Raw genomic sequence first — 25,463 nt, forward strand, 5'->3', positions numbered from 1 at the left:
TTACAACTTTCTAGTTATTTGTGCGCTTTCAGTGATAATAATGAGAGAGCCTGAGTGCTGCAACACAAATGGAATACATGATAAAATACACATTTGTCCCGATGAATGTAAGTGCTATGTTTGTCTCTTGATATTTCATAAAGAGCATTCTTTCCTTTTTAGAAATACGAGATGCAGTCAGACGTGTGGCTTTCTAAACAGGTACCATATGAATAATGCCTCATAAATATAATGCGTAACAGTGTGTATGCTTATAATGCTAAGCTTATTCTGATTAGAAGAACATAAAAAGCCTTTTCTCTTAACAAAACTGTCAGCTGTTTTGGATCCCTATAATAGTTTAACATGTTGATTGGAAAAGTGTTTACATAAAAATTCTACATTTCAGCGGTGTTCTTTAAATGTATTTTATTTGTTCCGCTGACTTTTCCAATAAAAAGAATAGGCTTGTGTCACTTCTGTTAGCAACTGACACAAAAGCGTGGAAAGAAGAGCAGGCACATAGGCCTCCAGAGAATAACACAGCAATGCCCGTACACAGTAACAGCATGTAGCAACAACATGTCAGCAGGTTGGGCAACTTCCACAGGTCAAATAAAAACACCCAACAAACTGCATAAATGAATGAAATGCATTTTATTTAAAACACGATTCAGGTTTCATCTTGCAATTCGAAGTTATTAAAAAAATTAAGATTTTTATGCTAAGCAATGCCTAACATTTCTATAGTGTCAGAGTGATGTTGCAGCCATGATGGTCCAGAAATTATGCGAGAAGCAAGGGTTTCTTAGGATGACATCTTGTACTGGACAAAAATTCAGAAAGGCAATTCAACTATTTGGTTGGGAAAAATCAGGCAAGTTTTTAGAAAGTCAGACATTCTTTCTCAAGTCCACTAAGTTAGATGAGGAAAGCAATGATAAACAGAGGTAAGTACACCAGTGGAACAGGTAAGGATACGATCCTCATTCAGCAAAGACCTTAAATGTGCTTACTGTGTCCATCAGGATTCAACAGGATATGTATCCATGTTCCCTTAAAACCAACAGGTATCTTTACATGTGCTCCCAGGGGGATGCTTTAATGAGAGCAGAGGCTTCAAAATGGCAGCAGGGGTGCTTTAACTAAAGCTCATTTGTCAAGCTTTAGTTAAAGCACCCTGCCACCATTTTGAAGCTTGGAGACTCTGAATACACAAGATGCAGAGGCTGCTGGAGCATGCTAATTAGCACGCTCCAGCAGACTCAATTAATGGTGTCTGCTCCAACATGCTGTAACGACAGCGCACTGGAGCAGCATCCCACATGTCTACAGGCACCCAAGGAGCCTTAAAGGAGTTTTAAAATACTTGCTGAATTGAAGTAGGAGAACACATTTAGCAGGATTGCCATTGGTAAAACTTTTGCCATTATATGGCTGTAACAAAAAGTCTTTTAGTATTTCCAGCTCAAGTGAAAGGAGAGACTACCAAAAGATAGCCTATTTTTTTTGAGGCTGGCAGCCAAAATGTTCAGCCAGAGTTTTAGACAAGCTTCTGAACTTCTAGCTACTGAATTAAGCACAGGTCAGAACAGCGTCAGGTTTAGCAGTCCTTGTCTGTTCTTGTTAGTGCTGTATATCAGAACAGTTACGCTGAAAGGCTAAGGACTTCTTTGTAACTTTAGTGTAATCAAGGTGAACTCATGGATTTAAAAGACAAATATTTGGTAAAGAATTGAATGGGGGAATTCAGAAAACTGACACCATTTTATATTTATAGAATGAGGAGCCGGTTTTCTCCAGAGATGGAAACAAGTTCTTTATGACTGTCCCAGTGAAACAGGGTGGCCGGGGCGAATTCCACCATATAGCCATGTTTATTGTTCAGGTAAGTGTGTGCTTTAGTTCCTATTTTTGAGGTTGGTTTTTATTATTTTTGTAGACATATTAATATCCTTTCTGATGTCTAACTTGAGCAAAATGTGCCATAGCAAAGAACTTGAGAACCTCTGCATTTAAATAGTAGAGAGAGCCATTTTTCCATCTTGACCACAGCCCTATTGTAGGTAGATATATTTTCAGCACTACACAGTCAGGATGATGGATAAATTGGATCTCTTTAGACTGACACCAAAGATGATCATTAGAGAAGGTGCAAATTGTCATCATTCTTTCTTACTCTAAAGCTAAGCAAGGGCATTTCCTTGCTAAATCCTTTCTAGCATAATAATGAATGCACTAGTTCTATATAAGTATAAAAATCAAATCTACAGATTCCAGTTTTCTTTATACACATGCATGTGCACACACACAACCCCCATGATAAAATATATAAAATGAGTATAAGAATCAAATCTGCACATGCCAATTTTCATATATATATCAAAATTGGCAGCTGCAGGTTTGATTCTTATGCTCATTTTATATAGCTATTTCAAATGTAAAATGAGAATTGGGCAGGGGAATGAATTTTAATTAATACAACAAATAAATGGGAACTGCTTCTCATTTCTCAGTGCCACATTTTCCAGTGACTCCTACTTCCCAGGGTCATTATTTCTTCAAGATAGAACCTCAGAGAAAGGATAAGCTTTGCAAAATGACTTGAAGTTTGGTACAGTTAAGCTGTGATGAATTAATATATGAAATAAATTCTAGGGCTGAAAATTCTTTTGGCTTCCTTTTAAATCAAGGGACTATTAATTCAGCTGCCTCAAGTGATCTCAGTATGACACAAGAAAGATGGCTGTATCCCAAACCACATATGGGGGGAGTCCAAGTGAGTCAAAATAGCAGGGATGGTACTTATACTTGTTTGTGTCACCCTTTTATGATAATTTTAAGGTTGAACTGAGGTTTGGCCAACAATCACAGTGCTAGGTGCAACAGAGGAAAAACAGGAAAACCTAACTATAACTGTCGCTAACATTTTAGAATGGAGAGGCATCTGTTCACCATAGTAAATATTTGTAGGGAATGTCACAGAACAAGAAAAAAAAATGTAGTTGGTCATTTTTTCATTAACTTGAAACTTGAATGTATGTGTCAAACGTCTATCTTCCAATAAATCAGTGACGTATGAGAATAAGAGAATATTATTCAAATGTCACAACAAAAGGGATGATCAAAGGTTAAGCCAATATGGCAAGTCAAACTATTATGGTCACGGCACGGCACTTTCTGTAGCCAACACCCCATAAGGCAATAATGGGCATTTTTATACATGCTCTGGGTGTTGGGGAGGGCATTTTAATTAGAGAGACTCCAAGAACCACTCTGATTAAAGCATCTCATGTATCAATGTCCCCGTACTTCAAAATGATGGCAGGGATGCTTTAACTAAAGCTCACTGAACGCTTTAGTTAGTGCCCCGCCACCCTTTTGAAGTACAGGGATGAGACACAGAGGCTGCTGGAGGTGTGCTAATTAGCACGCTGCAGCAGACGCGATTAGTTGAGTCTGCTCTGACATACTGTAGTTACAGTGAATTGGAGCAGCCTCCCTGCATGTCTTAAGGCACCCAATGCGGCTAACATCATATTCAACTACCTCTATCTTCCCAAACTGAATGACTGTTGCATTGACTGGAGAGTAGCCTTTTGCATGAATCTAAGCAGAAGCTCAAACATATGCCAAATTTAGCAAGACACTTTAAAGACTGTAAGTGAAGCAAGTTCTTTTTAACTTTGCTTCCCATTTTGTATTATTGTGTGTTGTTAAAAAATATCTGAGACAGTAGCAAAATAGAGCAGAAAATTGTCCTGTGGTTCTACAATAAGGTGTAAAGTGTCGGTAAAATTGCCATTGAACTTGTAGATGGCTTCATTTGACTAAGGGAAACTTGAATAGTCATAGATTCATAGATGTTAGGGTTGGAAGGGACCTCAATAGATCATCGAGTCCGACCCCCTGCATAGACAGGAAAGAGTGCTGGGTTCAGATGACCCAGTAAAACTTAAATGTGCAGTAATGTATTTAAGCAAATGATTAAGTCCATTCCTACTTGGCAAGTCAAAAAGTCTCACTGGAGACAATTTCCAAAGTTAAGCACATGTTTAAAATTTTAGAAGGAATGACTCCATATTACATAGAATCAGAACTTTGTCTATTATTCAACTCCAAAGTAGCAAATGCTCTTGAATCTTTGGACCAAATTCACCATGTGTGCAATAAATATAGCTGTGAATATAGCCTCACCTTACACCAGCAGTAAATTTGGCTCTAGTTTCCCAAGAGTTCACTTTTAATTTACACGAATAAGAACAAAACAAATATCCTATCTAGTTATCATTATTCATTAGTAAGTAATACTCTGTATGATAACAGGGCTGATATGGGGTAATAAAGGACAGGAAATATGTTTATTTGCTGTGTTTTGCACACTGCATTAATTTGATGGTCTATTATATCTAAAGCAAACATGGAGTCATAAAAATTATATTAACCACTGTGCATAACGTCTTTTGTCACATCAGATGTTTTTCACACCTTGTGAGAGCCACAAGAGCATTACTGTTACCTCTGCAGAATTTTAAATAGGCGGTAGGTACCTGGTAGCTAGACAGTCAGATTCAACCATGAGCGTGTGGCAAACAATGCATTTCTGTATATAAAATGGCACTTAAGACCTTTCAAAAAGTTAGTCTTAAGCAGAAGTGGGCACTCCAGCGACAGGAGAGTTTAAGCAGTTTTAATGCCCTGATGTAAAAATCTAATAACACAGAGTTAAACTTTAATGGATCAGTTAACTACTGTTTCAATTAATCATTGAGGTTTCCTTGTCCAAATTAGGCCCAACTAGTGAGAGATTATTTTCTTGCTTAGAACATCTTAAATGAGTCTTAATAAAGGCTAAGTTTTAGAAGAAATATTACACAAAATGTCAATTATATAAGCAAATCAGGTTATCAAAAACCATCTAATTCAAAGTCCCTGGGGCACTGCTTTAAAAATATATAAAGTCTATCACAGTTTATTTACTTGCTGAATGTAAAGAGCTAGACTTGTGTATTATAGTCCCAAATAGCTTCAGTAATTTATCACTGATTTAAAAGAAATTAGTCTAGAAATTGGACTAACTCATAAATGATGCATCTTCCTTGTAATTTCCTAGTTAGGCTTTTTCAAAATCTAGAACGGCTCCTATTTCCAGCCACAAAATAAGAATTTAAAGGTAGATTTAATGGTTTTGAGGGAAGAATTGCCAGCAAGCATAATAAATTATGCATTGCATCTGTAACCTTGAAAAATAGCCATATTCATTAATATTTAGCATAAACCCCAGCCTTCTGTTGGATTCTGTGATTTCAGTCCTTAAATATTTGTTCCAGTTCTGCCACTGATGAAACTTGAGTAATAAATTCAAAGTTCTCCAGCCTCTTCCTTTCCTCCAGAGGGGAAACAGTCAGTTATCATTTATTATTAATTTGTATTTTAGTAAATTCTACAGGCTCCATTGAATATCAATGCACCACTGAAACTGGGTATATCACTTAATAAATATATTGGTGGCACCTAATGTAATTGGACCTGAACTTACTTGGGCCCTCTGCAGATTACAGTAATATTTTATAAGTCTTTCCTGAGTGGCCTTTTCTATTTTCTCCGTAGCTAAGACACCGCAATTCTATTGGCCGGGCAAAGTTTTAAGGTCAACTAGCAAGTCTGGTCTAGCAACATACATTGATAGGCATATGTGACATGGTTATAGTTACCCTTAATATTATTCAGCATCTTGGTGGATGTTGATTTAAAGTTCAAGCCATGCTGGGTATTGTACAAAAATACAAGGAGGTCAAGTCTTCATCCTCTGCTTCTTCTATATCCTTTTTTTACAAAGTTGCCACGGTCACCTACTGGTCACTGGATGTTTCTGACCCTCTTCTTTGTCAAAGTCTTAGGGGATGTGAGTCTCAGTTAAGAGCCTGGATCTTTAGTGACTAAAGCCTTCAGTTCTGGGTGACCCCCGCTCCCTCCTTTGTGTGGGTCAGTCTGATGGGATTTGAACTTTTGTGGGTGTCAGGTGCATAGGGTAAAGGTCATAAGCATTAGGTTTTCTATTTTAACACAAGCCCAAGACTCATCCCAATAATGGAGATGACACTTTGAAATCTGCCCATCTCCTAGGATTATGGTGGTGTTGATGTTATTGTTATTTGTTTGTATTTCATTTAATGTCTCTAGAGACCTAGATTAAGGCAGGACCCGTTGTGCTTGGCACTGTACAAACATAGTTCATTCTCAGGGATACCTAGCTAGTGCAACACTTTGAACACACTGCTCCTAACTACGCAAGGGAGTGTTCACGTGAAACTCCACTCACTCCCAGTCCACAAACCACAAATGCCAAAAAGTATAAATGTAAGTGTTTGAGCAGTGCTGACTTCATTCCAGTGAGCACACCTGGGACTGACAGCCTAACAGTGGTCTGGGACATGTGTTTAGCAATAGTTTTATTGCAAATTTTCAGCATTTGGGATACATGGAGTTTGTTTTCATAGTCTTTCTCCCTAACATGGCTGGCGGCGGGGTACACGCACCCAGGGCATCAGGCTAAGTCCTTTTTGTGCCATTTCAATATGTTATTTTCCTTTTATTTACATCATTAATACCTTCTGATCAGCTCGTCAACTGTCAGAAATGGCTGTAATTTACCCCAGCTGGAGATCTCGCTAGTGATACTTCAGCTCCACTTTGGTCCTTCTGCACCTCTATTGCTGTTTTAGGAAACAAACAAAAAAAACCCAATTATTTGTTTAAAGATTTTTATTCAACACAGTGACACGTTTCTGAATGCCGTATGGGAGCTAAAAACAACAACTTTGCTTGTAAACTCACAGCAAGATTAAAGATAATATTGAGGAGAAATATAGACCTCTGTTGTCTGTGTTTCCTATGGGTAATTGGGGAAAAAAATTGCAGTGGAAATTATCGTGACTTTACTACCTTTGAAACGCTGAGCCATTGAGAGAAATCCATGCCTTTCGATGCATGCGGGTTTTGTGATTTAAATGAGGTATGGTGTACGTTAAAAGGTTAAAATGCTGTGATCAGTAATGGCATGTGTGGACAATCCTGTTAGGCAAAGAAAAACGTAAGTAGTAAGATGAAAGTCAATACTTTCCATCTCTCCCCAGGCTAAAAGTGACCAAATCAGTGTGAGACACCTGACATCAGGAAACTGGGAAGTTATCAGAATCCTGGCATATGATGAAAATACTCAAAAGATGTAAGTATTCTTGTTCTTTGTCTGTTCAGGGGAAAACCTGCGAGTTACCAATATGGAGCCCATCTCCCTGGCAGTAGTGTGTCTCAAACTAAGTAACAACATTTCCTTCATATGCAAGTGCTGCCATAAGTTATAGAGTCCAAAGTACAGTTTCAGACATTTGATCTGCCGATATACTGCAGCTATCTTCCTCAGATGAAGAAATGGGATATGCTTTGACTTCTGTTGGCTGGCTGTGTTGTTTAAACAAAAGGAATTGATCCACAGCATAGAGATGACGACTGTTTCACCGTGTTTTTTTTGCAAGAGTCCAGAAAAGTCAGAAAAAGTTATTAGACGTGGTGGAAGTCAGAGGTTTGGGTTCTCAGGGATTTTCTCCAACCTTTTCTTTCATTTCTGTTTGTGGGGTTTTAAACCTCTGAGCTTCACTTTAAGGTTTAGATTCAAACAACTATAAAAATCTCCATCGGAGAAAAGAAAGAAAGCTTAGCAAAACGAGCATGTTTCATCCAGTCCCATTATGAAGCTTTGCCAAAGTCATGTCAGGAACAAAATGAAGGTTTTTAAATAGAAATGAAGTGTCTTCTTGAATGGTAATGCCTGGAGGTAAAATGGGCAAACCCCTAGTAAAGGGGTACAAGACTCTAGTGAAGGGTTCCAGTTCATTATAGAGGGCTTTGATAAGGCCTTTCCTATGTCTGTATAAAGCAGAAATAAATATGGTGTGTCAAACTATGATGTCATGTGTAACTGTTGAAGTCAATGGAGTTTCAGCTAGGGTAGTGCTTTTATGAGCTTAGCCTCTTAGGCTCCTATATCCAGTCTTACTGACTGAAGGGAACGGGAGATGCACTCATTGACAAATCCTATCATGGCTTTGGAAAAAGCATATTCCAGAGAAGCTGTAGCCACATGCTATAAATAGATGCTAGAGGAGAAATGGAGAGAGGGGTGGACCTGCAGGGCAGGCACTGGCATGCCACGCAGGCTGGGGACAGAAATAACAAATCAGCCAGTATAAGTGATCAGAAATCAGTTCAAATCTATAACACAACAGAAGGCCAGTATGTATAAACTGTAATACCAGACTTAACTGATTTAAGTTAAATCATTTTATTGAACTTCAGTCCCAGATCCCCTCCAGATTCAAGTTAACTCTCAGTCCCCCGGCATCCCGAGATGCTTTGCACCTCCCCTACAAACTTCCCTTTGGCCCATGCTGTTTGCTCCAGATCAGCAGTGAGGTGTGCTCTAGCAACCCCTGCTTCTGGCCTGGGCCACTTCCTGGCCATTTCTGGAATCAAAAGTGAATGTATGTTCACTTGCTTCTTGATTCAACCTACACAGCTTAGACTAACCTACAAAGATTGAATCAATTCACCTGGGGGTTTTGATTATGTACTTAGCCACAGTGTGAAGTGATGGAGTTGCTGGTGGGGAATTACTAAAGGCCTCTTCTCCTGTATGTTTTGCTGCCTTGGAGGGTCTTATTTTGGGTACCCACTCAGTGGATACATCTATACGTTCATTAAATGCACCGTAGTTACTGCACATTTAGCTTAGTTCCTGCTTAATGAAGTACTAACTAAATGCTCAGTAACGACACTACTGCCCAGTAGCTCTGGTGAACATTTTTTTTGTGACGCTTACTGTGCAGTAGCCTAATGCTTCTGCGCAGTACCATTTTAGCATGATTTTTGTCTGGCATACTTTTGAACAGTTTTATTAGGCTACTGTGCATTAAACGTCTCATGTAGATGTGCCCAGTGGGTGTGCAGAGAACTCCCAGGGTAGAGATAGCCGTAAAAACTGCATTGATATCAAATGATACCAATATATGCTGACACTGTCATTGCTATGTCTGCATGCTCCTGTAGTGATCATATATAAAAAATAGTTGCATTTTTAACCCTCTTTCATTCAGTTAACATTTTCATGACCTAGCTAACTTTATTACTCCTGGATCATGCAGACACCATTTTTAAGAGCTGATGCACCAGCTTCTCTTTCACTTTTAAGTGGTTAAAGGTGCTATTACTCCATAGTCACAGGGTCCTTGCAACAGGCTCTCACAGACACTGCCTGACCTTAATACTCTGCCCACTGTATTAGCTGCCACCTCCATTCCTGTGGAGTACAGGCTGCCAAATTAGGGCTGTCCCCAGCTAAAATAGGAGGTAAAAGAAGAAATTTGCTGATCAATATGATTACCGTATTTTTCGGACCATAAGACGCACTTTTTTCCCCCCAAAAGTGGGGGGAAAACGAGGGTGCGTCTTATGGTCCGAAGGTGTGTGTCCCGGGGAGACGGGGCGGAGCTTGCCCGCGGAGGCGGCGGAGCCTGAGCGGGACATCCGCCGCTTGTTTAGACCGGAAGCCGGCGCCCGTGCCGGTGGCCGGGAGCCGGCAATAAAAATGGCCGGCCGGAACAGACGGGGCAGGAGTCCGAAGGAGGGACTCGCTGCCGCGGAGACTGAGGCTCCAGGAGGGGTGCGTCTTATGGTCCGGTGCGTCTTATGGTCCGAAAAATACGGTACTCTCTCCTGGTATTGTTCTCATCTGTCTGTTGTCTCTTGTCTTACACTTAGATTGTAAACTACATTGAATAAGGACCATTTTTTGCTCTGTGTTTGTGCAGCTCCTTGTGTGATGCAGTCCTGGTTCATGACTAAGTCTCTTAAACGCTGCAAGGATACAAATAATAATAGTAACTGTAACACAATGTGTCCCAAAAAGTTTTATTAATATATAATCATATTTCCTTACACTGGGAAGTTATTGGCTTAGGCTTCAAATGGACTTTTTGTACTGTTAAATTACTTGTAGTTCTAAATGTTATGCAAATTAGAAAGATTTAAAAGTGAGCTCAATTCTGTTTTCTTTTTTGGGGGGACAGTTATTTTTTAAGCACTGAAGATTCCCCAAGAGGAAGACAACTACACAGGTAAGAAAGGCACAAAAGTCAAGTACTGGGTGCTTAAGGAGAAAATTGTGTGGGCAGCTTGGCTAGTGGTGTACATTGGCCAGCATGGGCACAATGTGGGTGTGAAAAGCTGTCACGTGATATCGCCCAGGATATTTCAGAACTCCACTTTCTGATTTATAAATCCATGGAAATTTGAATATTTTTTTACCATTTTAACTTTCATTGACCAGCTAAGACATTTACCAAGGAATTCAAATTTTAATTTAGAAGGACAAAACACAAATTGTGAAGACTTGCTGTATGCTTTACATAAAGCTTTTTCAGCATCGCTAGTATTTACTAAGGCCTTACTTCTGCAGCTTCAAATCGGTGGACAGATTGTCTCAACCATGCAAAACCCCCCAATGCTGAAAGCTAAAATTAATGAGGCCCTTATTCTCATTAATTTCTCTCTCCTATTCTCACCCACAGGCATCTTTATTAATTAAGGCCCCAATCCTTCAAGCTGCTTTGGCTTGAAGCTTACAGGGTTAGAGGCTAATGGAGTAAATGAAAACATTTCACATGGGGTGAAAAATTGACAAAGGAGTAAACTATCTCCTTCAACCAGATAGAATGAAGATCAAAAGAATCTTCCCCATACTTTATAAGCCAGGGCTGTCGAGGTGGTAGTCCATGGGCTGCGTGTGGCACACAAGGGGTTAAGTTTCGACCCCTGGGCTGCTGCTCAGCTGCTGCTCCCAGATGTAACAGAAGCTGGGGGCTCTGAGCTCCCCCTTACTTCTCCAGCTGCAGCTTCCTACCACTGCCCCTGCTGCAGGAGACAGGGTAGTGCAGTGTGGGGGGGTCAGTGTCACTTCTTGGCCACACAAACAGGAAGTGCAGTGGTAGGGATGGGGAGGGTTGTGTGTCTCCACAGTGTGGTCCATGCAACACGTGGCTCCTGGCCACTCAGATGTTGTACAGCTCTGTTATTGGCCAGTAATCTCGCTTTGTGAGTTTCACTACTTGTAGTAAAACGCTTCTGATACTTGCAACCATTCTTCCCCAGTGTCTCAACAGTTGGATTATTGAATCGCCAGTGCCTCTCATGCAACTTTATGAAAGATCAATGCACCTACTTCAATGCAAAGTTCAGCCCTCTGAACAGGCATTTTTTACTACATTGTAAAGGTAAAGGTAAAGTTTAAAAGACCATTTGCAATAAGTCACTTTAGCTTAGTGTTGCCTGTGCATATATCATCCATTTTCTGTTGTATTGGGAGGTAGCTTACGCCCCAGTCTAGCCGTAGCTCAGTAGTGGGTCCCTGAAGACACAGAAGAGCCCTCTGCAGAGTTCATTGCTAGGATGGAGCTTAAGATCACCTGTGTAAAAGTGTGTAATAAATAGCTCTTCCAGTCTTGGTCCCTTAAAATGCTTTCTGTCCTATTGGAGGGGGTGGAGCTCTTTTTTTTTTTTCCCATCCTTTCAGGAACTCCTTTATGGAATTTTAAAAGTGACAGTGTTGTAATTCACAAGAATAGCTATTTGCATAGATAATGCATTATGTATAGGTGTTGGGGCTAATCCTATGCAATTAATACTAAATCAAAACTGAAGTCTTGGTTTACATAAACATGAAGCATTAATATGCCTGTGTGTGTAGACAGGCATATATTTGCCAAAATCAAGCATGGTTCGACCCATGTAAACAGACAGAGCCTCATTTTACCAACAGAATTAGAATGAACTGCATTCATTTCTTCACATTATTAGTTGCATTATAGTATTATAAAAGTTGTATTTTGGGATTAGGGCATGTCTACTTTGTATGCCTGCTGTTCCCAGGGAGAAGTGCTTTCTAGCATGATCTGTTCACTTACTCCTGCTTCACTGCCAAATTTTCAAATTTGATGTCTGGGGCAGAATGTGGCCAAATTAACCTGTCCCTGGGAAAGAACACTCCCCCCGCCCCGCCCCCGCCAAAGATGTGGCGGAGACGTACTCTAAAGTGACTATGATCAATCAAATTTCAGGACCTTAGAACTAGGCCATGTACAAATAGAGAATAAGGCTTGTGAATGTTAGGGATGGAAAGGAAAAAATTGAAATAGCAATAAGAGTCTGAATCCATATAATGACAGCTAGGTCCTGAAAAGGAAAGCAGACTGGGGCCTAAGTTTTTAGTAACAGGATTTTAGTGGTCTCCAAGCAGCTGATAGAAAATGGTAGAATACAATCAACTAAACAACGTGTCTGAATAGTCACTTAATTGCATGTATGTCTCCAGTATCTTTCCAAAAGTTCATGTTTTTCAAGAATTGTTCAGAATGAAGAATGAGCATTTTAGGAATATTTGCCATGTTATGTTTTTGTACTTTTTCTCTTTTCCGCAAATATTAGGACCAGGTGTTCCGGTTGTGAGTGTGCACAGTACGAATAACCCTGAAAGTGAGTATGCACCATTCCACTGGATTTCTTATTGCTGTCTCCCATTTTTACAAGGAAAAGGAAAAAAAAATGCAGTTCATTTCTACAGACCTATCTTAATTATATTCTAGCAACAAACATGACTGTAAGTGATAAGAAGAGAAAGAAATTAATCAAGTGACTAGATGCTTGCCAGGATTTCTCAGATACATGTTATACCAGATGCATAGCTTTCATCTTCTATTTACACTGGAGTTAATTAGGTGGCAGGTTCTTCTTCACCTCTTCCCTCACTATATAAATTATACTTTTATTATGATATGCCTTCTGATTTTTTTTTTTAATGTATTTTTAAAGTTTCAATCCAATTATCTCGGAGAAAGATACAGATCTCTGAGTGCTACTCATCAAATTTGACCTACAGATAATAAGCCAAGTCCTGCCTTGCTTACACTTGTTCGAATTCAGAATGATTCCTATGGCACTTTCAATGGGAGATCCAAAAATAGAGCCCTTGTGAGAGCATGCCCAGTACCTCTGTATTTCAAGTTTCACTTATTAAGATGTATATGATGGGGCATATCTTCCATTGTTCCATCTTCACTTCTAGCCATATTGTTTCTACCAACAGTCATAAACTCAAAGGACGTGGCTTTATCAGAATGTAGAGGAACCTTCTGGTGGTGTAGGGCTCCAAATCAGTCAGCCTGGAAAGATCATGGAGCAGGTGCTGAAGGAATCCATTGTGAAGTACTCGGAGGAGAATGAGGTGATCAGGAACAGTCAGCATGGATTCACCAAGAGCAAGTCATGCATCACCAACCTGATTTCTTTCTATGACAGAGTGACAGGCTTTGTGGATGAGGGGAGAGCAGTGGATGTGGCAAGCCTTGACTTTAGAAAGGCTTTTGACACTGTCTCCCGCAACACCCTCTTTAATAGCCTAAAGAAATATAGACTAAATGAAAGTACTGTAAGGTAGAGACGTAACTGGTTGGATCATCATACTCAGCGAGTAGACCTCAATGGCTCAGTGTCTAGTTGGGAGGAGGTAACCCTCTGAGGTTTGTCCTGGGTCCCGTATTGTTCAGCAGCTTCATTAATGATTTCCATGATGGGATTGAGTGCATGCTTAGTTAATTTGCAGGTGACAGAAAGATTGGTGGAATTGTAGACACACCAGAGGGTAGCGCTAAAATCCTGAATGATCTGGATAGACTGGGAAATGAGTCCACAATCAACCAAATGAGATTCAACAAGGACAAGTGCAAAAGTTTTTCACTTAGGACAGAATAACTGCTTGCAGAAATATAGACTGCAGAATGAATAGCTTGGCTGCAATACTGCAGTTAAGAACTTGGGGGTTATAGTGGACTATAAGGTGAATGTGAGCCAACAGTGTGCTCTTGCTGTAAAAAAAAAAAAGCCAACAGCATCCTGGGTTGTATTAACAGGAATGTCACTTGTAAATCAAGGTAAGTGATTCTTCCCCTCTATTCAGCTCTGGTGAACAGTATTCTGGTGTGTCCAGTTTTGGGCCCCACATTTCCAGAAATATGTGGACAATTTGGAAAAGAGTCCAGCACAGGGCAACAAAAATTACTAGAGGCCTTAGAGGCAAGTCTTATGAGGAAAGGGTGAAAGAAGTAGCATTATTTAGAAAAGACTACGGGATAGGGGGTTGATAACAGTCTTCAGATACTCGACAGGTGGTTATAGAGAGGATGGAGATTCTCTTTTGTCTGTGGCTGTAAGGGACAGGACTAGGAGCAAAGGTCTCAAGCTTCAGCAGGGGAAATTAAGGATCTGAATTAGGAGGAACTTTTTGACTCTGAAGGTGGTCGGGCATTGCAACAGGCTACCTAGAGAAATTGTGGATTCTCCATGCTTGGAAACTGTTAGACCCCAACTCCATGCGGCGCCCAACAACTAGGGAAACCACAATCCAATTGCCCATGGATCCTATTACTCATTAGCCAGAGCAAGAAGGGAACAAACACCAGCACACATTGCTCACAACCACTTAATTCAGAATGGAGATTGCTTCAGGCAAGCTCCCTCACAGACGCACAGCCCATGAAACCAGGGGAGCAGCAGAGAACATTAGTTCTTTTCACATTTTATGCACCTTGGTTTCATACGTATTAACATTGACCACACCTATGTCCCTCCTGCAGTTCCACCCATTTCTCCTCCCATCTCAAGCTCTGCCTCTGTTCACTGTTTGCTTCATTAGCATGGTATTGCCTATGTATTTCATTCATTTACAAGCCTCTTTGCTAAGAGCGCATGCCTAAGACTTTGACCCCGTCTCCTCCTGGTAAATTGTGGTTTCTTGCTGGTTCTTTCTGGTTTCTTGCTGACTTCAGCATCATCTCCAAGGACCTGCTTCTGCTTTATCTCCTAACAATAGCTGTTGGTTTGTATCCTGTCTTTACACAACACATAGTGCACTTTGCACCCTATTCTTTTGTTAGGCAAGCAGTAACTTGCCCTTTCAGCATTTGCAAAGTTAGTTACTTTCAATATATCATCCTGCCTTGTGACCAGCAGCTTTTGGAAAAAGCTGGAAAAAGCCTTCATTCAGCTGGACACTCACTGCTCCCCAAGATCCAAATATTGTTACCCTAACAGAAACTTTCAAAAGCAGGTTCGACAGACATTTGACTGGGACAGCGTAGTCAGAGGTGATCCTGCCTTGGGCAGGGGGGCTGGACTAGAAGGCCTTGTGAGGTTCCTTCCTGCCCTTCTTGCCTATGATTTTGTGATCCTACAACAACCACCCTATCCACCTTCAGTACGAGTCAACATACATGCGTGGGCTAAGTGTAGCAGGATAGCCCACCAATTAAGTAATTTCCTGTTCTGCAAGGCAATGGCCAACTGCCATTACCTCAATCTATCTTTAAACTGCTTTACTTATGTGGGAGGTCCCGGATAGTGCATATTGTCCTCAGGAACGTAGAGTTCAAAGCCCATTTTCCTTAGGGCTTGTGCCTGGCACCTCTGCCACAAAAGATCTTGTTACACATCTAAAAATGTCTTACTAGCGAAACTTCAAAATACAACAATATCTGCAGCATCTTGATAGTCTTTTTAAAATTAAGTAGACTAGTATAATCAGCATCTTCCCCTTGTCTTCATATTTTTAGTATAACTCTTTTCAGTAGCTGCAAAACTCACTACTGCAGAAAACTGAAAGGTGGAGTTTTATCTAACATAATCTAAAGGCCAGGTATTGTTCAATGGAAATTCATTAACTTTATTGGTTTTACCCAGTGTTTGTGAGCACAGAAATTGCCTCAGTATTATTTGTATCAAAAATTCCCATTTGTGACAAAACAGAATATAAATGTAAGACGGATTTATGTCGGGCATTTTAGAAGGGAGACAAGGCAGTATATCTAGAGAGAGACTGTGTACTAGTAACAACAACAAAAAGAAAACAGTAATGAGAATTATGATTGATCCATAATTTTTCAGTGCAGAATTAGATAATCCCCTTCATATAATACAACAGTGAGAGCATGATTAAAGATTACTTCAATTTTTATATCCTAAAACTAGAATTATAGAACATTTTGAACAACTGCCTGAATTAGCATTCTAATAGCTGTGTGTCGACGAAACGAGAGGCATGTGTGCATGACACTTTAAAGTCGGCTAAATGCTTTTGCACCACTTTAATGGTGTCAGTGTTTGCATGCCTCAGCGGCGTATGACGCATTATTTCCAGCCACTGTAGGAAATTCAGTGGTGTAATGCGCCTTAAATGACTTGGGGTGCTGCAAACTAAAACTTATCTGAGGAGTTTTAGTTTGCTGCCCCTACAGCCATGGAGTGAAGCACTGGCCTCCGTGCAGCTCCTTGGCTCTGCAGGAAGCCCTGCAGGCAGCCTGGTAGCAGCCCGGGAAGGCAGGCTCCACCTAATAAAAGTGAGGAGCCAGATCTTTTTTTTTCCCCCTGGAGCCTGCCTGCCTGCCTGAGCTGTGCGGGGGCCCAGTGCTTCCCTCCATGGCTGCGGTGCCCCCCAGGACCACCCAAGCCGGGTGCCTGCAGGTAGGTGCTGCCTGCAGGGGGCTGCCACTGCCACAGAGGGAAGCACAAGCCTCCCCCCATCCCACACAGCCTAGGGACTGCTTTGCCCACAGCTCACCCTCCCCTCCCCACCGGAGAGGCAGGTAAGTCAGTGGGGGGTGGGCGTGACATGGAGGGGGTGTAATCAGCCCTAAATTAAAGAAGTGTTTTTTTTAAAACCCACTGCTTCAATTTAGGGCCCCTGTCTATGCCTGCCCCTATAGTTAGATTATGATTTACTGTCCCAAATGAGGATATATGATTTTAAAATCCACATTAAAGTAATGAGGTTGGGAAAGAAGAAGAGCAAGCAATCTTTTACCCAAGTGCAAAAGGATTGCTTCAAAACTTGTTGCAGTTTTATCCAAGTTGTGTTCTTGCACCATGCTAAATGGTGTGAGAGAGAAAGCATGTAGTGAAGTGGCCTTATGTAAAGGTGTCTTGGGTACTACTCCCTTACTGAACAACAGCCTGTAAAATGTCTGAGAGAGTGGTAAAAGGAACAGGCTTCTTACATCTGGTCCTAAAAGTTATACCGTGTACTCTCCCAGGTCCCTTTCCTGGTTCCTTTTATGAAATATCAATTTTGGGAAGTCTTTTGATCATGGGCTCTGGGGCCCTACAATATTCCTCAAAAAATCAGTCTGTCCTAAATAACCATCAGCTTCCCCTATGTTTGATAAACAGTAGCAGGGGACCAGACTTGATGATCCTATAGGTCCCTTCTGGTCCTTCTTTCGATGATTCTAGTTAGTAACTGCATTGAACTGGATGCTACAGTAGGCAGAGGAGAGGCTGTGTATCTCTCTTTCCATTTAGCACACCAATGCACCATAAGGCAACGTCTTTAATATCTAGTGAAAACAGAGGCTGCTGAAGCCAGAACGCAGAATAGCTGCAGCTTTTGAATTTAGCAGATTGCTTGGTTTTTTAGTGGCAGAGTTGTCTCCTTATAAAACATATTGAAAGAAGGAATTCATTAATAGTTTTAACATCACGAGTATTTCTCTCTCCCTTTGTTTTATTGTTGGTATATTACTTTATGTCTTGTACAATAATTTATTGTACTTTCTATTCTGCTTTCTCGTGTTGTTTTCTACAGATTTTCACATATTGGAAAGTAACATTGTGTTGAAAGAAGCTACTCTGAAAAAAAAACTTTTCCGGAGAGAAATCAAAATGCTTCACATTGAGGACTACGGTAAATTTAGCAAAATGTTATTTTCACAAACCCCAACTTTCTGCAACTATTACTATTTTTCATCTGTGTAACTACCAGCCTTTAATGTTTTGCTCTTTTCTTAAAAGAACTTCCTTTACAGTTGTCACTTCCAAAGGATTTCACAGATCGAAACCAGTATGCTCTTCTGTTACTAATGTGAGTATCCAGGATCATTACAAACAATAATTCAAGTAGGGAAATGGGGCTATTTAGAAAGTGTTCAACTCTCTTTCTTTTGTAAGTGTAAATCTGTATTGATGTTTGTGTAGGTGTAAGGAAAACTATTACTTTCTTTAAAGCCAAGTTCTTGTGTTGGTAAATCAGAAGTGTGACCTGGGAAGATGCTATTTTATGTGTTTTGTAGTAAAGAAAACTTGTGAACTTGTGTGCATAAATGCACATCAAGCTATGTATCCATGAAGGCGCAGGGATTCAACTGGTGTTATTGGTAGAAGTTTTCCTGTCTTTCATGGAGCCAAATGGGTTTACACGTTCACTGAGAACCTGAAGTGTGGTCTTCTCTTAAGTCACTGATAACACAGATAGGATTTGTAAGCTGTGCCTGGACTCCTAGTGCAGAACTGCAGTTTGGAGTAGGTGAGAAGTGTACTATTTGTACAGCAGTGGCTGGGGATATTATGGGCATGTTACAAAGTCCTTGGAGATCAGTAGAAAGTCTTTGTGGGAAGAAGGTATTCACTGGCAGCCTGTGCTATATTTGTAGGAAGCAACCTAGCTTGTGTTTCTTTCAAAGCCAACCTTCTTTATTTGCTTCTAGAGAGGATGTTTGGGGTGGAGAAAAGAAATCATCATCCCCCCTCCAGCGTGCTTAGATAAGTCTAATGTGTTCAATACTTCCCCCAACTTGTTTTACTGGGTTTTTTTCTCAGGGACTGATGGCTGTCTGATGAGATAGGGAAGAGGTTCCTGTATATGCAATCCTCTCCTTTCATATATTTAGTTTCAGGCAGCTATGATTCAGCCCTGGATACATAATTAGCCATATTTAATTCTTTCACTCGTTGGTAATTCCTGACACATATTACTGGTAAAAAGAAGCCATGTTAGAAAAAAGGCTGACTTACGGGCATACTGTAAGAGTTGAGAAGTTGGGGATATCTTTTTTCCTACTGGTGCCCCTAGACTGGATTTGAAATTCTTAACAAACATGGGAGTGTATTTATACTGCTTGCATTATGACATTGAACATTTTTAGCCTTGGGGTAGATATCCCATCAGCTCTTTGTGGATAGAATTAATAGTGTGAATCTTATTAACAGGAATGGAGGGGAGGAAATCAATACTCCTTTATAGCTATGGTTTCTATTCACATGGTTGAAAATGTAACCCCCAATGAGATTTTAAATTATGTGACTGGCTGAAATGTGCTTCCTTTTAATGGTAATGACCAAAGTTTCATAGTTTCTAGGGTCGGAAGGGACCTGAGCAGATCATCGAGTCCGACCCCCTGCCATGGCAGGAAAGAGTACTGGGGTCAAACGACCCCAGCAAGGTGTTCGTCTAGCCTCCTCTTAAAGGACTCACAATTATTCTTGTAAGACCAAATTTTCTTCTAAATCAGCTCTCCAGAATTGTTATACTTGATCATTCGATTAAGTTCTTAGGTGTTGCTTTGTAAACAGGCAATAAAAAAAAATACTGATTTGGCAGCCAAATTTGTGATGCAAGTGCCTATATTGGAAAACTGGAACTACGTTTAAATTGAACTAATGACTGAATCTCTAACTTCAGTAGTTTTTACAGATATTTTGTCTTACGAGAAGTAGGAGAGAAGAGTGTTTGGTAGTACACATTATGAAGCATATTTAGATCGTAGGGTGTTGGGAAGGATCAACAGACTCCATAATTTGAAGGCCAGTGGAATTTTAACATATATTCGCAAAAAAGACATTTTCTTTTCTTTTCCTGAAAATCAGGGAACTTAGGGAGAAGTTTGGAATTTAGAAAGTGTCTTTCAAGAAGAGTTGACTATATAAGTATTCATAGATTTCATCAACATTTGGGCTGGAAGGGACCTCAGAAGATCAAGTCCAGCCCCCCGCCCAAAGGGCAGGAAGTCAGCTGGGGTCATAGGATCCCAGCAAGATAAGCATCCAATTTGCTCTTGACGGTGTTCAATGTAGGTGCTTGAACCACCTCCGCTGGCAGACTGTTCCAGACCTTGGGGGCTCGGACAGTAAAGAAATTCTTCCTTATGTCCAGCCTGAAACAGTCTTGCAGGAGTTTATGACCGTTCGACCTCGTCATCCCTTGAGGCGCTCTGGTGAACAAACGTTCCCCCAGATCCTGGTGGTCACCCCGATAAACTTAGAGGTGGCCATCAGATCACCCCTGAGCCTGCGCTTTTCCATGGCTCTCAGCCTGTCGTCGTAAGGTCTGTTTTCCTGACCTCTGATCATGTGCGTGGCTCTCCTCTGGACTCTCTCAAGCTCATCCTTTTTGAATTGTGGAGCCCAAAACTGGACGCAGTACTCCAGCTGCGACCTCACCAAGGCCGAGTACGAGGGGAGAATGACGTCCCGGGATTTGCTTGAGAAGCATCTATGGATGCACGCCAGCGTTTTGGTTGCTTTAGTAGCTGCGGCAGCGCATTGCAGGTTCATGTTCATCTTGTGGTCAATGATGACCCCCAAGTCTCTTTCTTCCGTAGTGCTAGCCAGCGTAGCACTGCCGAGCCTATAAGGATGCTGCACGTTTTTCTTCTCAAGGTGGAGAACCTTGCATTTTTTGGTGTTAAATGTATTGACAACATATATTTAATTATCTGTGAAATCATACAGTGAGCCAGAAGACAGCAAAGGAAGGATATAGTGCACATTAATAAAAATCTGAGGAACAGAAAAGAGAAGGTCCTTCCATAACTGGGCATCCTTTATATATATGGAAACAGAACTTGGGAGAATTTTAGAGTGTTTCTTCTGCAGAAGTTCAGTTTGCCCAGGGTGATACTAAGGCAGTATTTGAGTTCTGGCCTTGTCAAGGTTAGAGATCTATGTAAGTCCCAGTGAACAGGCTGTCAACAATACCTTAATGCTACCAAATAATTATGCCTGGAAAGTCATTATGTTGTAGCTTTTTCAAGAGGGAAGGAAAATGCCACATTGACAAATACAAATTGTAGTCTCTCTGGCTTCGTAATACTGAATTTCTGCTTCTTTTCAGCTTAATCGCCTCCTTTTGCTGTGCTGAATTCTCAGCATTCTGTTAACAGGAGATATATTTAGAAATCCCTCCAGATGGTAATGAAAAGTCAATACTGGCAGTCTGACATGAGACCTGCTCTAGTTCATTTAATGTTGCTCATCTTCCCATCCCCCTAAAGAAGGAAAACCAATATTCCACAGCTCATCTTGATAGAAACTCTGAATTTAGTTCACCAAATCCCTTCTTATTGTTTCAGATGAACCAGAGTGGGGCCTGAGGATTTAGAAATCCCACTGGAGTTGGTGTGGGTTCTGTCTGTGGGACAGTTGCCACACTGGGCACATCTACACAAAATACTGATTTGCAGACTAATTTGCCATGCAGTAAAGTGCTACCATCTGCACATGTGCAGCAATTAGGGTGCAGTAGACTAATTGACTGTGCTGCTGGATAGTCCTATCAGATACAAGTGTTATCCAACAGTATGTGCAAATGCATGTGTAAACAGTGATGTTGGGATTAGTTTACTTTGACCCAAACCGAGCCAGAATATAGTTGTATAAATTGCATGTGTAGATGTGTCCACAGGCTACATCCAGGCAGCCATGGGCATGCGGTGTTTGGCGCTGAAGGCCCGTCTGTGGCATCACACATCACACATGCAGGCAGCATGGGGTCAAAAAACCCAAGCAAAAGAAAAATGCACATGTGCCTCGGTGGCACATGTGGCAGCAGTGCGCGGAGCTTGGTTGGCTGAAGCCATGCTCTGGCTGTTGGCCAGGCTCCCAGCTGTAGGAACACCACAGCTATAGCCCCAGGAGACCCCAGGACCCCAGGTAAGGCTGCTGGGACCAGCACAGTTGCTGGTCTTGGCTTACCCTGCCCCATCCAGGGTGACCTCCCACACTCCAGAGGGCACACGGCACAGGCACAAGGTGTGCCACTGCTACTTGTCCCCAGGGAAACAAATGTCCGTGCTTGTGTGAACACAGCCACCGAGTCCAAGATTTGCAGGCAAATCATTGGTCAGGCCAGTCCTTAAACCAGAATAGTTATATGTCTGTATGCATGCTGAGTGTTTTAACCATCTGACGTACCTGGCCAAAGACATCTTCCTTCTTTTCATTACCTGAATAGCAACTCCCAAAAGCAGTACTGTACTTCCACGAGAGATACCAGGCAATTTGATGTAGAGCCAATTAGCCAATTGCTTGAAAACATGATGTCATGCATCCTGCCCTTGGATTGGTACTTTCATGACTGACTTAGAAACACCGTCTCCCTTCTGAAGCCCTGGTAGGATTCTTCCATGAACAGAGCATTTTAATGGCAAATAAGCAAAGCAACTTTTCAAGGCTGCTGACCAGCCATACTGCTTTCTTGCCCATGGTCTCAAAGGTGATATAGGGTCATGTAGGTGCTAGAAGGGAAAACTGAATGTTTGTGACTGATCACCTTGGTAATAATGCGTTGTTATCTACCTCTTTCTTTCCAAAGAAAAATATTTATGGAGCTCTGTTACAGTTTGAAACACTGAGGTGTCATTTGACTTGTAATCGTCTGTACTTATGAAATGGCTTAAAGCGCTTACATCAGCAAGGGTGCAATATGAAAATGAAAACAGAGGGAGAAGGGAAAGACGAATTTAAGAGAAATAATAGGGTCACTTGGTGTATCACTACTCTGGGGCCAAGCTGTCTGCAGTTAATTGTGTATTTCAAACTCGTTTACCAGCTGCTAATGATGCAGATTTCTGGTCTTCTTTCTGGGGAGGGGTGGTGTCTGGCCTACAATACGCCTGTGGGGTCCAGTCTAGCTATATGTGTTGTCCCAGGATTTCTGTCTGGATTCTCTTCTCACGGTTGGGCCTTGGAGACTTGCATCCTTGGCTCAGAGTTAAGTGTGTTTTATAAATCAAGACTGGATTGTATGACCTTGTAGGGCAGGAGACCATTTTTACTCTGTACAATGCTGCCCTGGTAAGGCACCATCCGAATATCAGAATTTGGAGAAAACTAACGTTGCTTCCTTTGTTGTGAAATAATGAGGTGCAGAGTAACAAGTGTTGTGACCCTTAAACCCTTAATGTTAGAGAAGTATTTTGAGAGGCTGAGATAGAAGTGCATAGTACTCATTTATGTTTGCCCCTATCACCAGGCTCTCTCTAGAATGAACAAGCCTTGCTCAGAGCCAGTTATGTCTGGCTAGCCCTATTTTTCTTTCATGCATTGTGATACATAGACCATAAAATGCTAAATAGATTATAACACCATCCATTCTTCCATTTCTTCATCTGCGTCTACTAATACATTTCACACTCAGTTTCCCTCAAATATAATGCATGCACTGTAGCTATAGATTAGAGAGGTGTATAGTAATTGCTTGGAAGACTGATTATTATCTCTTTTCTATATAATTAGGATCAAAGTTTAAATTTCAGATCCTTGATTTTTCTCATTATGGTTCACCTTACTCATTTAAAAATTTGGAAGATACACTCCCAAGTAGCACACAGGAAATGATTAAGTAAAGACTCTGGCATTTAATCTGGGTAATAAAATGAGAGGTGATAATCATTCTTTATTTTTTGTCTTGAGCATAATTAACCTCCTTCCTTCAAAATCTGTAGATAATGCCTCCTAAAAGTCAGCTTTTATTATTTAATGCCATTTAAAAATGTCCAAACCATAAGTGAATATAGTAAAGCTGAACCAGTAAAAAGACTGATCTGATCTCCTCAGGCAGACACAAAATCCCCAGGCAGTACCCCCCTGAGTAGCCAACAAATACCTTAGAGTATGAGAAGCATTAAATATTTGCTTATACTTCTCTACAAACAGTTGCTGAAGTGGCTGAATCATGTCAGGCCCTATTGAAATGGTGACAGATGTGGGCCTTAATCAAGCCATCAGGTCCATTTGGGAGAAGGCCCAAGTCTAACGCACTGCAGAGACTGCAAGATTCAGACCATCAGGTGGAAAGTGGCACAAGAATAACAATGTAAAATGCCATCACCTATTTAAATAGCAGCAACTTAAGGAGGCATAATATAACTGTTAGGATATGCAGATCCTGGGTATGATCACAACCATATGTTAATAGGCCTCTTTTGGAGCTTTCATTTGCTGGGAGGGACATCATTTGTTTTAAATGACATCTGTTACAAGCGATAGAACAATTCACTGACACATGGTGCAGCAGGAAAATGCGTGGTAGAATCCACCTTATTCTACTAGGTTTGCAGGTAGGATGTCCCAGAGGTCCTTTTCATCTGGTGGTGCTAGTTCTCCCCCCTACAATGGCTGTGAAGCTTAATTTGGGGGGAACCCTGCAGTTCTGCAGCTGGTTCGCTCATGCCAATGCGCTTGTGTGTTTTGCTCTCTAGCCTGCTAACTAATTCTGACATTTTTCCCCCAGTTGGTACAGCAGTGATTTTCTGCCCTTTTAATGTTGCTTTTCCATAGAGTCTTGTGCAAACACTGTTTTTGTTGCTCTTCTGGGGTTCCCCACCCCCATTTTTTAAACATCCTGTTATGTCCAAGGACCCAGACAGTGAACATCCCAGACAGGAGCTGGGAGGCAGCTTTCCCCAGCTGTTTCACGTACATGGCAGTTCTGGTGCTACCTGTGCCATGAGCATCCCCGGGGCTGTTGACTCTTGGACCAGGACTCCAAAAAAGAGTCAGGAGGAGTTGGACCAGGCTCCTTCTGCACCTACCCCATCCTTCTTACGGGGGGATGGCACTGCAGGGAAACCCATGGATGACCTGATTATCTGGGTGAATGTGTGAAGTGAACAGGGCAGGCTCAATATCTTCACTTCTCAAAGTTCTGGCTTAAGAGTCACAATCCCTTAATATAGTTTATGGCTGTTTTACGAATATTAAATGTGGCCGTGCATTATCACCTCTTGTTCATTTCTATCTATCAGGTGCTGACTAGATAACGTAAGCTCTTTGGACTTTTTTTATTGTTTTTGTTTTACTCAAAAGTAAATACATTTGGTTTGTATAGCTGCAAATGGACCGTTTTCTAGACACAGGCAGTCCAACAGGGAATGCAGACAGGGAGAAGATGCTTGTGTGGTTTCAGTGCCAAGAACTATTGTGGAAAACTATTAATCAACTATAATGTTACACCTCAAAAATGTGTACTAACTTTATAGCTGGTTGCTATCCAGCTTTAATTTGCACATGTAGCAGGGGCTCCTCTCTGGCTGGGAGCTCCATCAGCTGAAAGGTAATGCATGATCCAGCAACACACTTCCTGGCATACATGTGTTACATGGCAGGAGGGCGATTGTGTGGATCCTGCATTAGATCCCATTGCACCTTTACCTGCGTGTATGGAGGGGCCCTCGTATTGATAACAACGGGTACCTCTGGTAGTACAGCCGTGTCAGAAGGTCACTCATACAAACTGAATGTGCAGTAACGTTTGTTTCAATGTCAGTCTT

At 41.2% G+C, this 25,463-nt stretch overlaps 1 protein-coding gene across 2 annotated transcripts in view; it reads left to right on the forward strand.

Moving 5' to 3' along the window:
- Window positions 1–25,463, forward strand: part of DPP10 (dipeptidyl peptidase like 10) — a 480,192-nt gene that overhangs the window by 423,285 nt on the left and 31,444 nt on the right. For both annotated transcript variants that reach the window (XM_090045899.1, XM_090045898.1), the window contains exons 12-19: window positions 163–201; window positions 1,760–1,867; window positions 7,116–7,207; window positions 10,104–10,151; window positions 11,185–11,306; window positions 12,517–12,564; window positions 17,723–17,821; window positions 17,929–17,998. In XM_090045899.1, coding sequence (XP_089902025.1) covers window positions 163–201; window positions 1,760–1,867; window positions 7,116–7,207; window positions 10,104–10,151; window positions 11,185–11,306; window positions 12,517–12,564; window positions 17,723–17,821; window positions 17,929–17,998 — 626 coding nt within the window. The remainder of the gene's footprint in view (window positions 1–162; window positions 202–1,759; window positions 1,868–7,115; window positions 7,208–10,103; window positions 10,152–11,184; window positions 11,307–12,516; window positions 12,565–17,722; window positions 17,822–17,928; window positions 17,999–25,463) is intronic.

Source organism: Crocodylus siamensis, chromosome 4 (assembly GCF_052110815.1).
Source record: "Crocodylus siamensis isolate JL-2025a chromosome 4, ASM5211081v1, whole genome shotgun sequence".
Lineage (NCBI taxonomy): Eukaryota > Metazoa > Chordata > Crocodylia > Crocodylidae > Crocodylus > Crocodylus siamensis.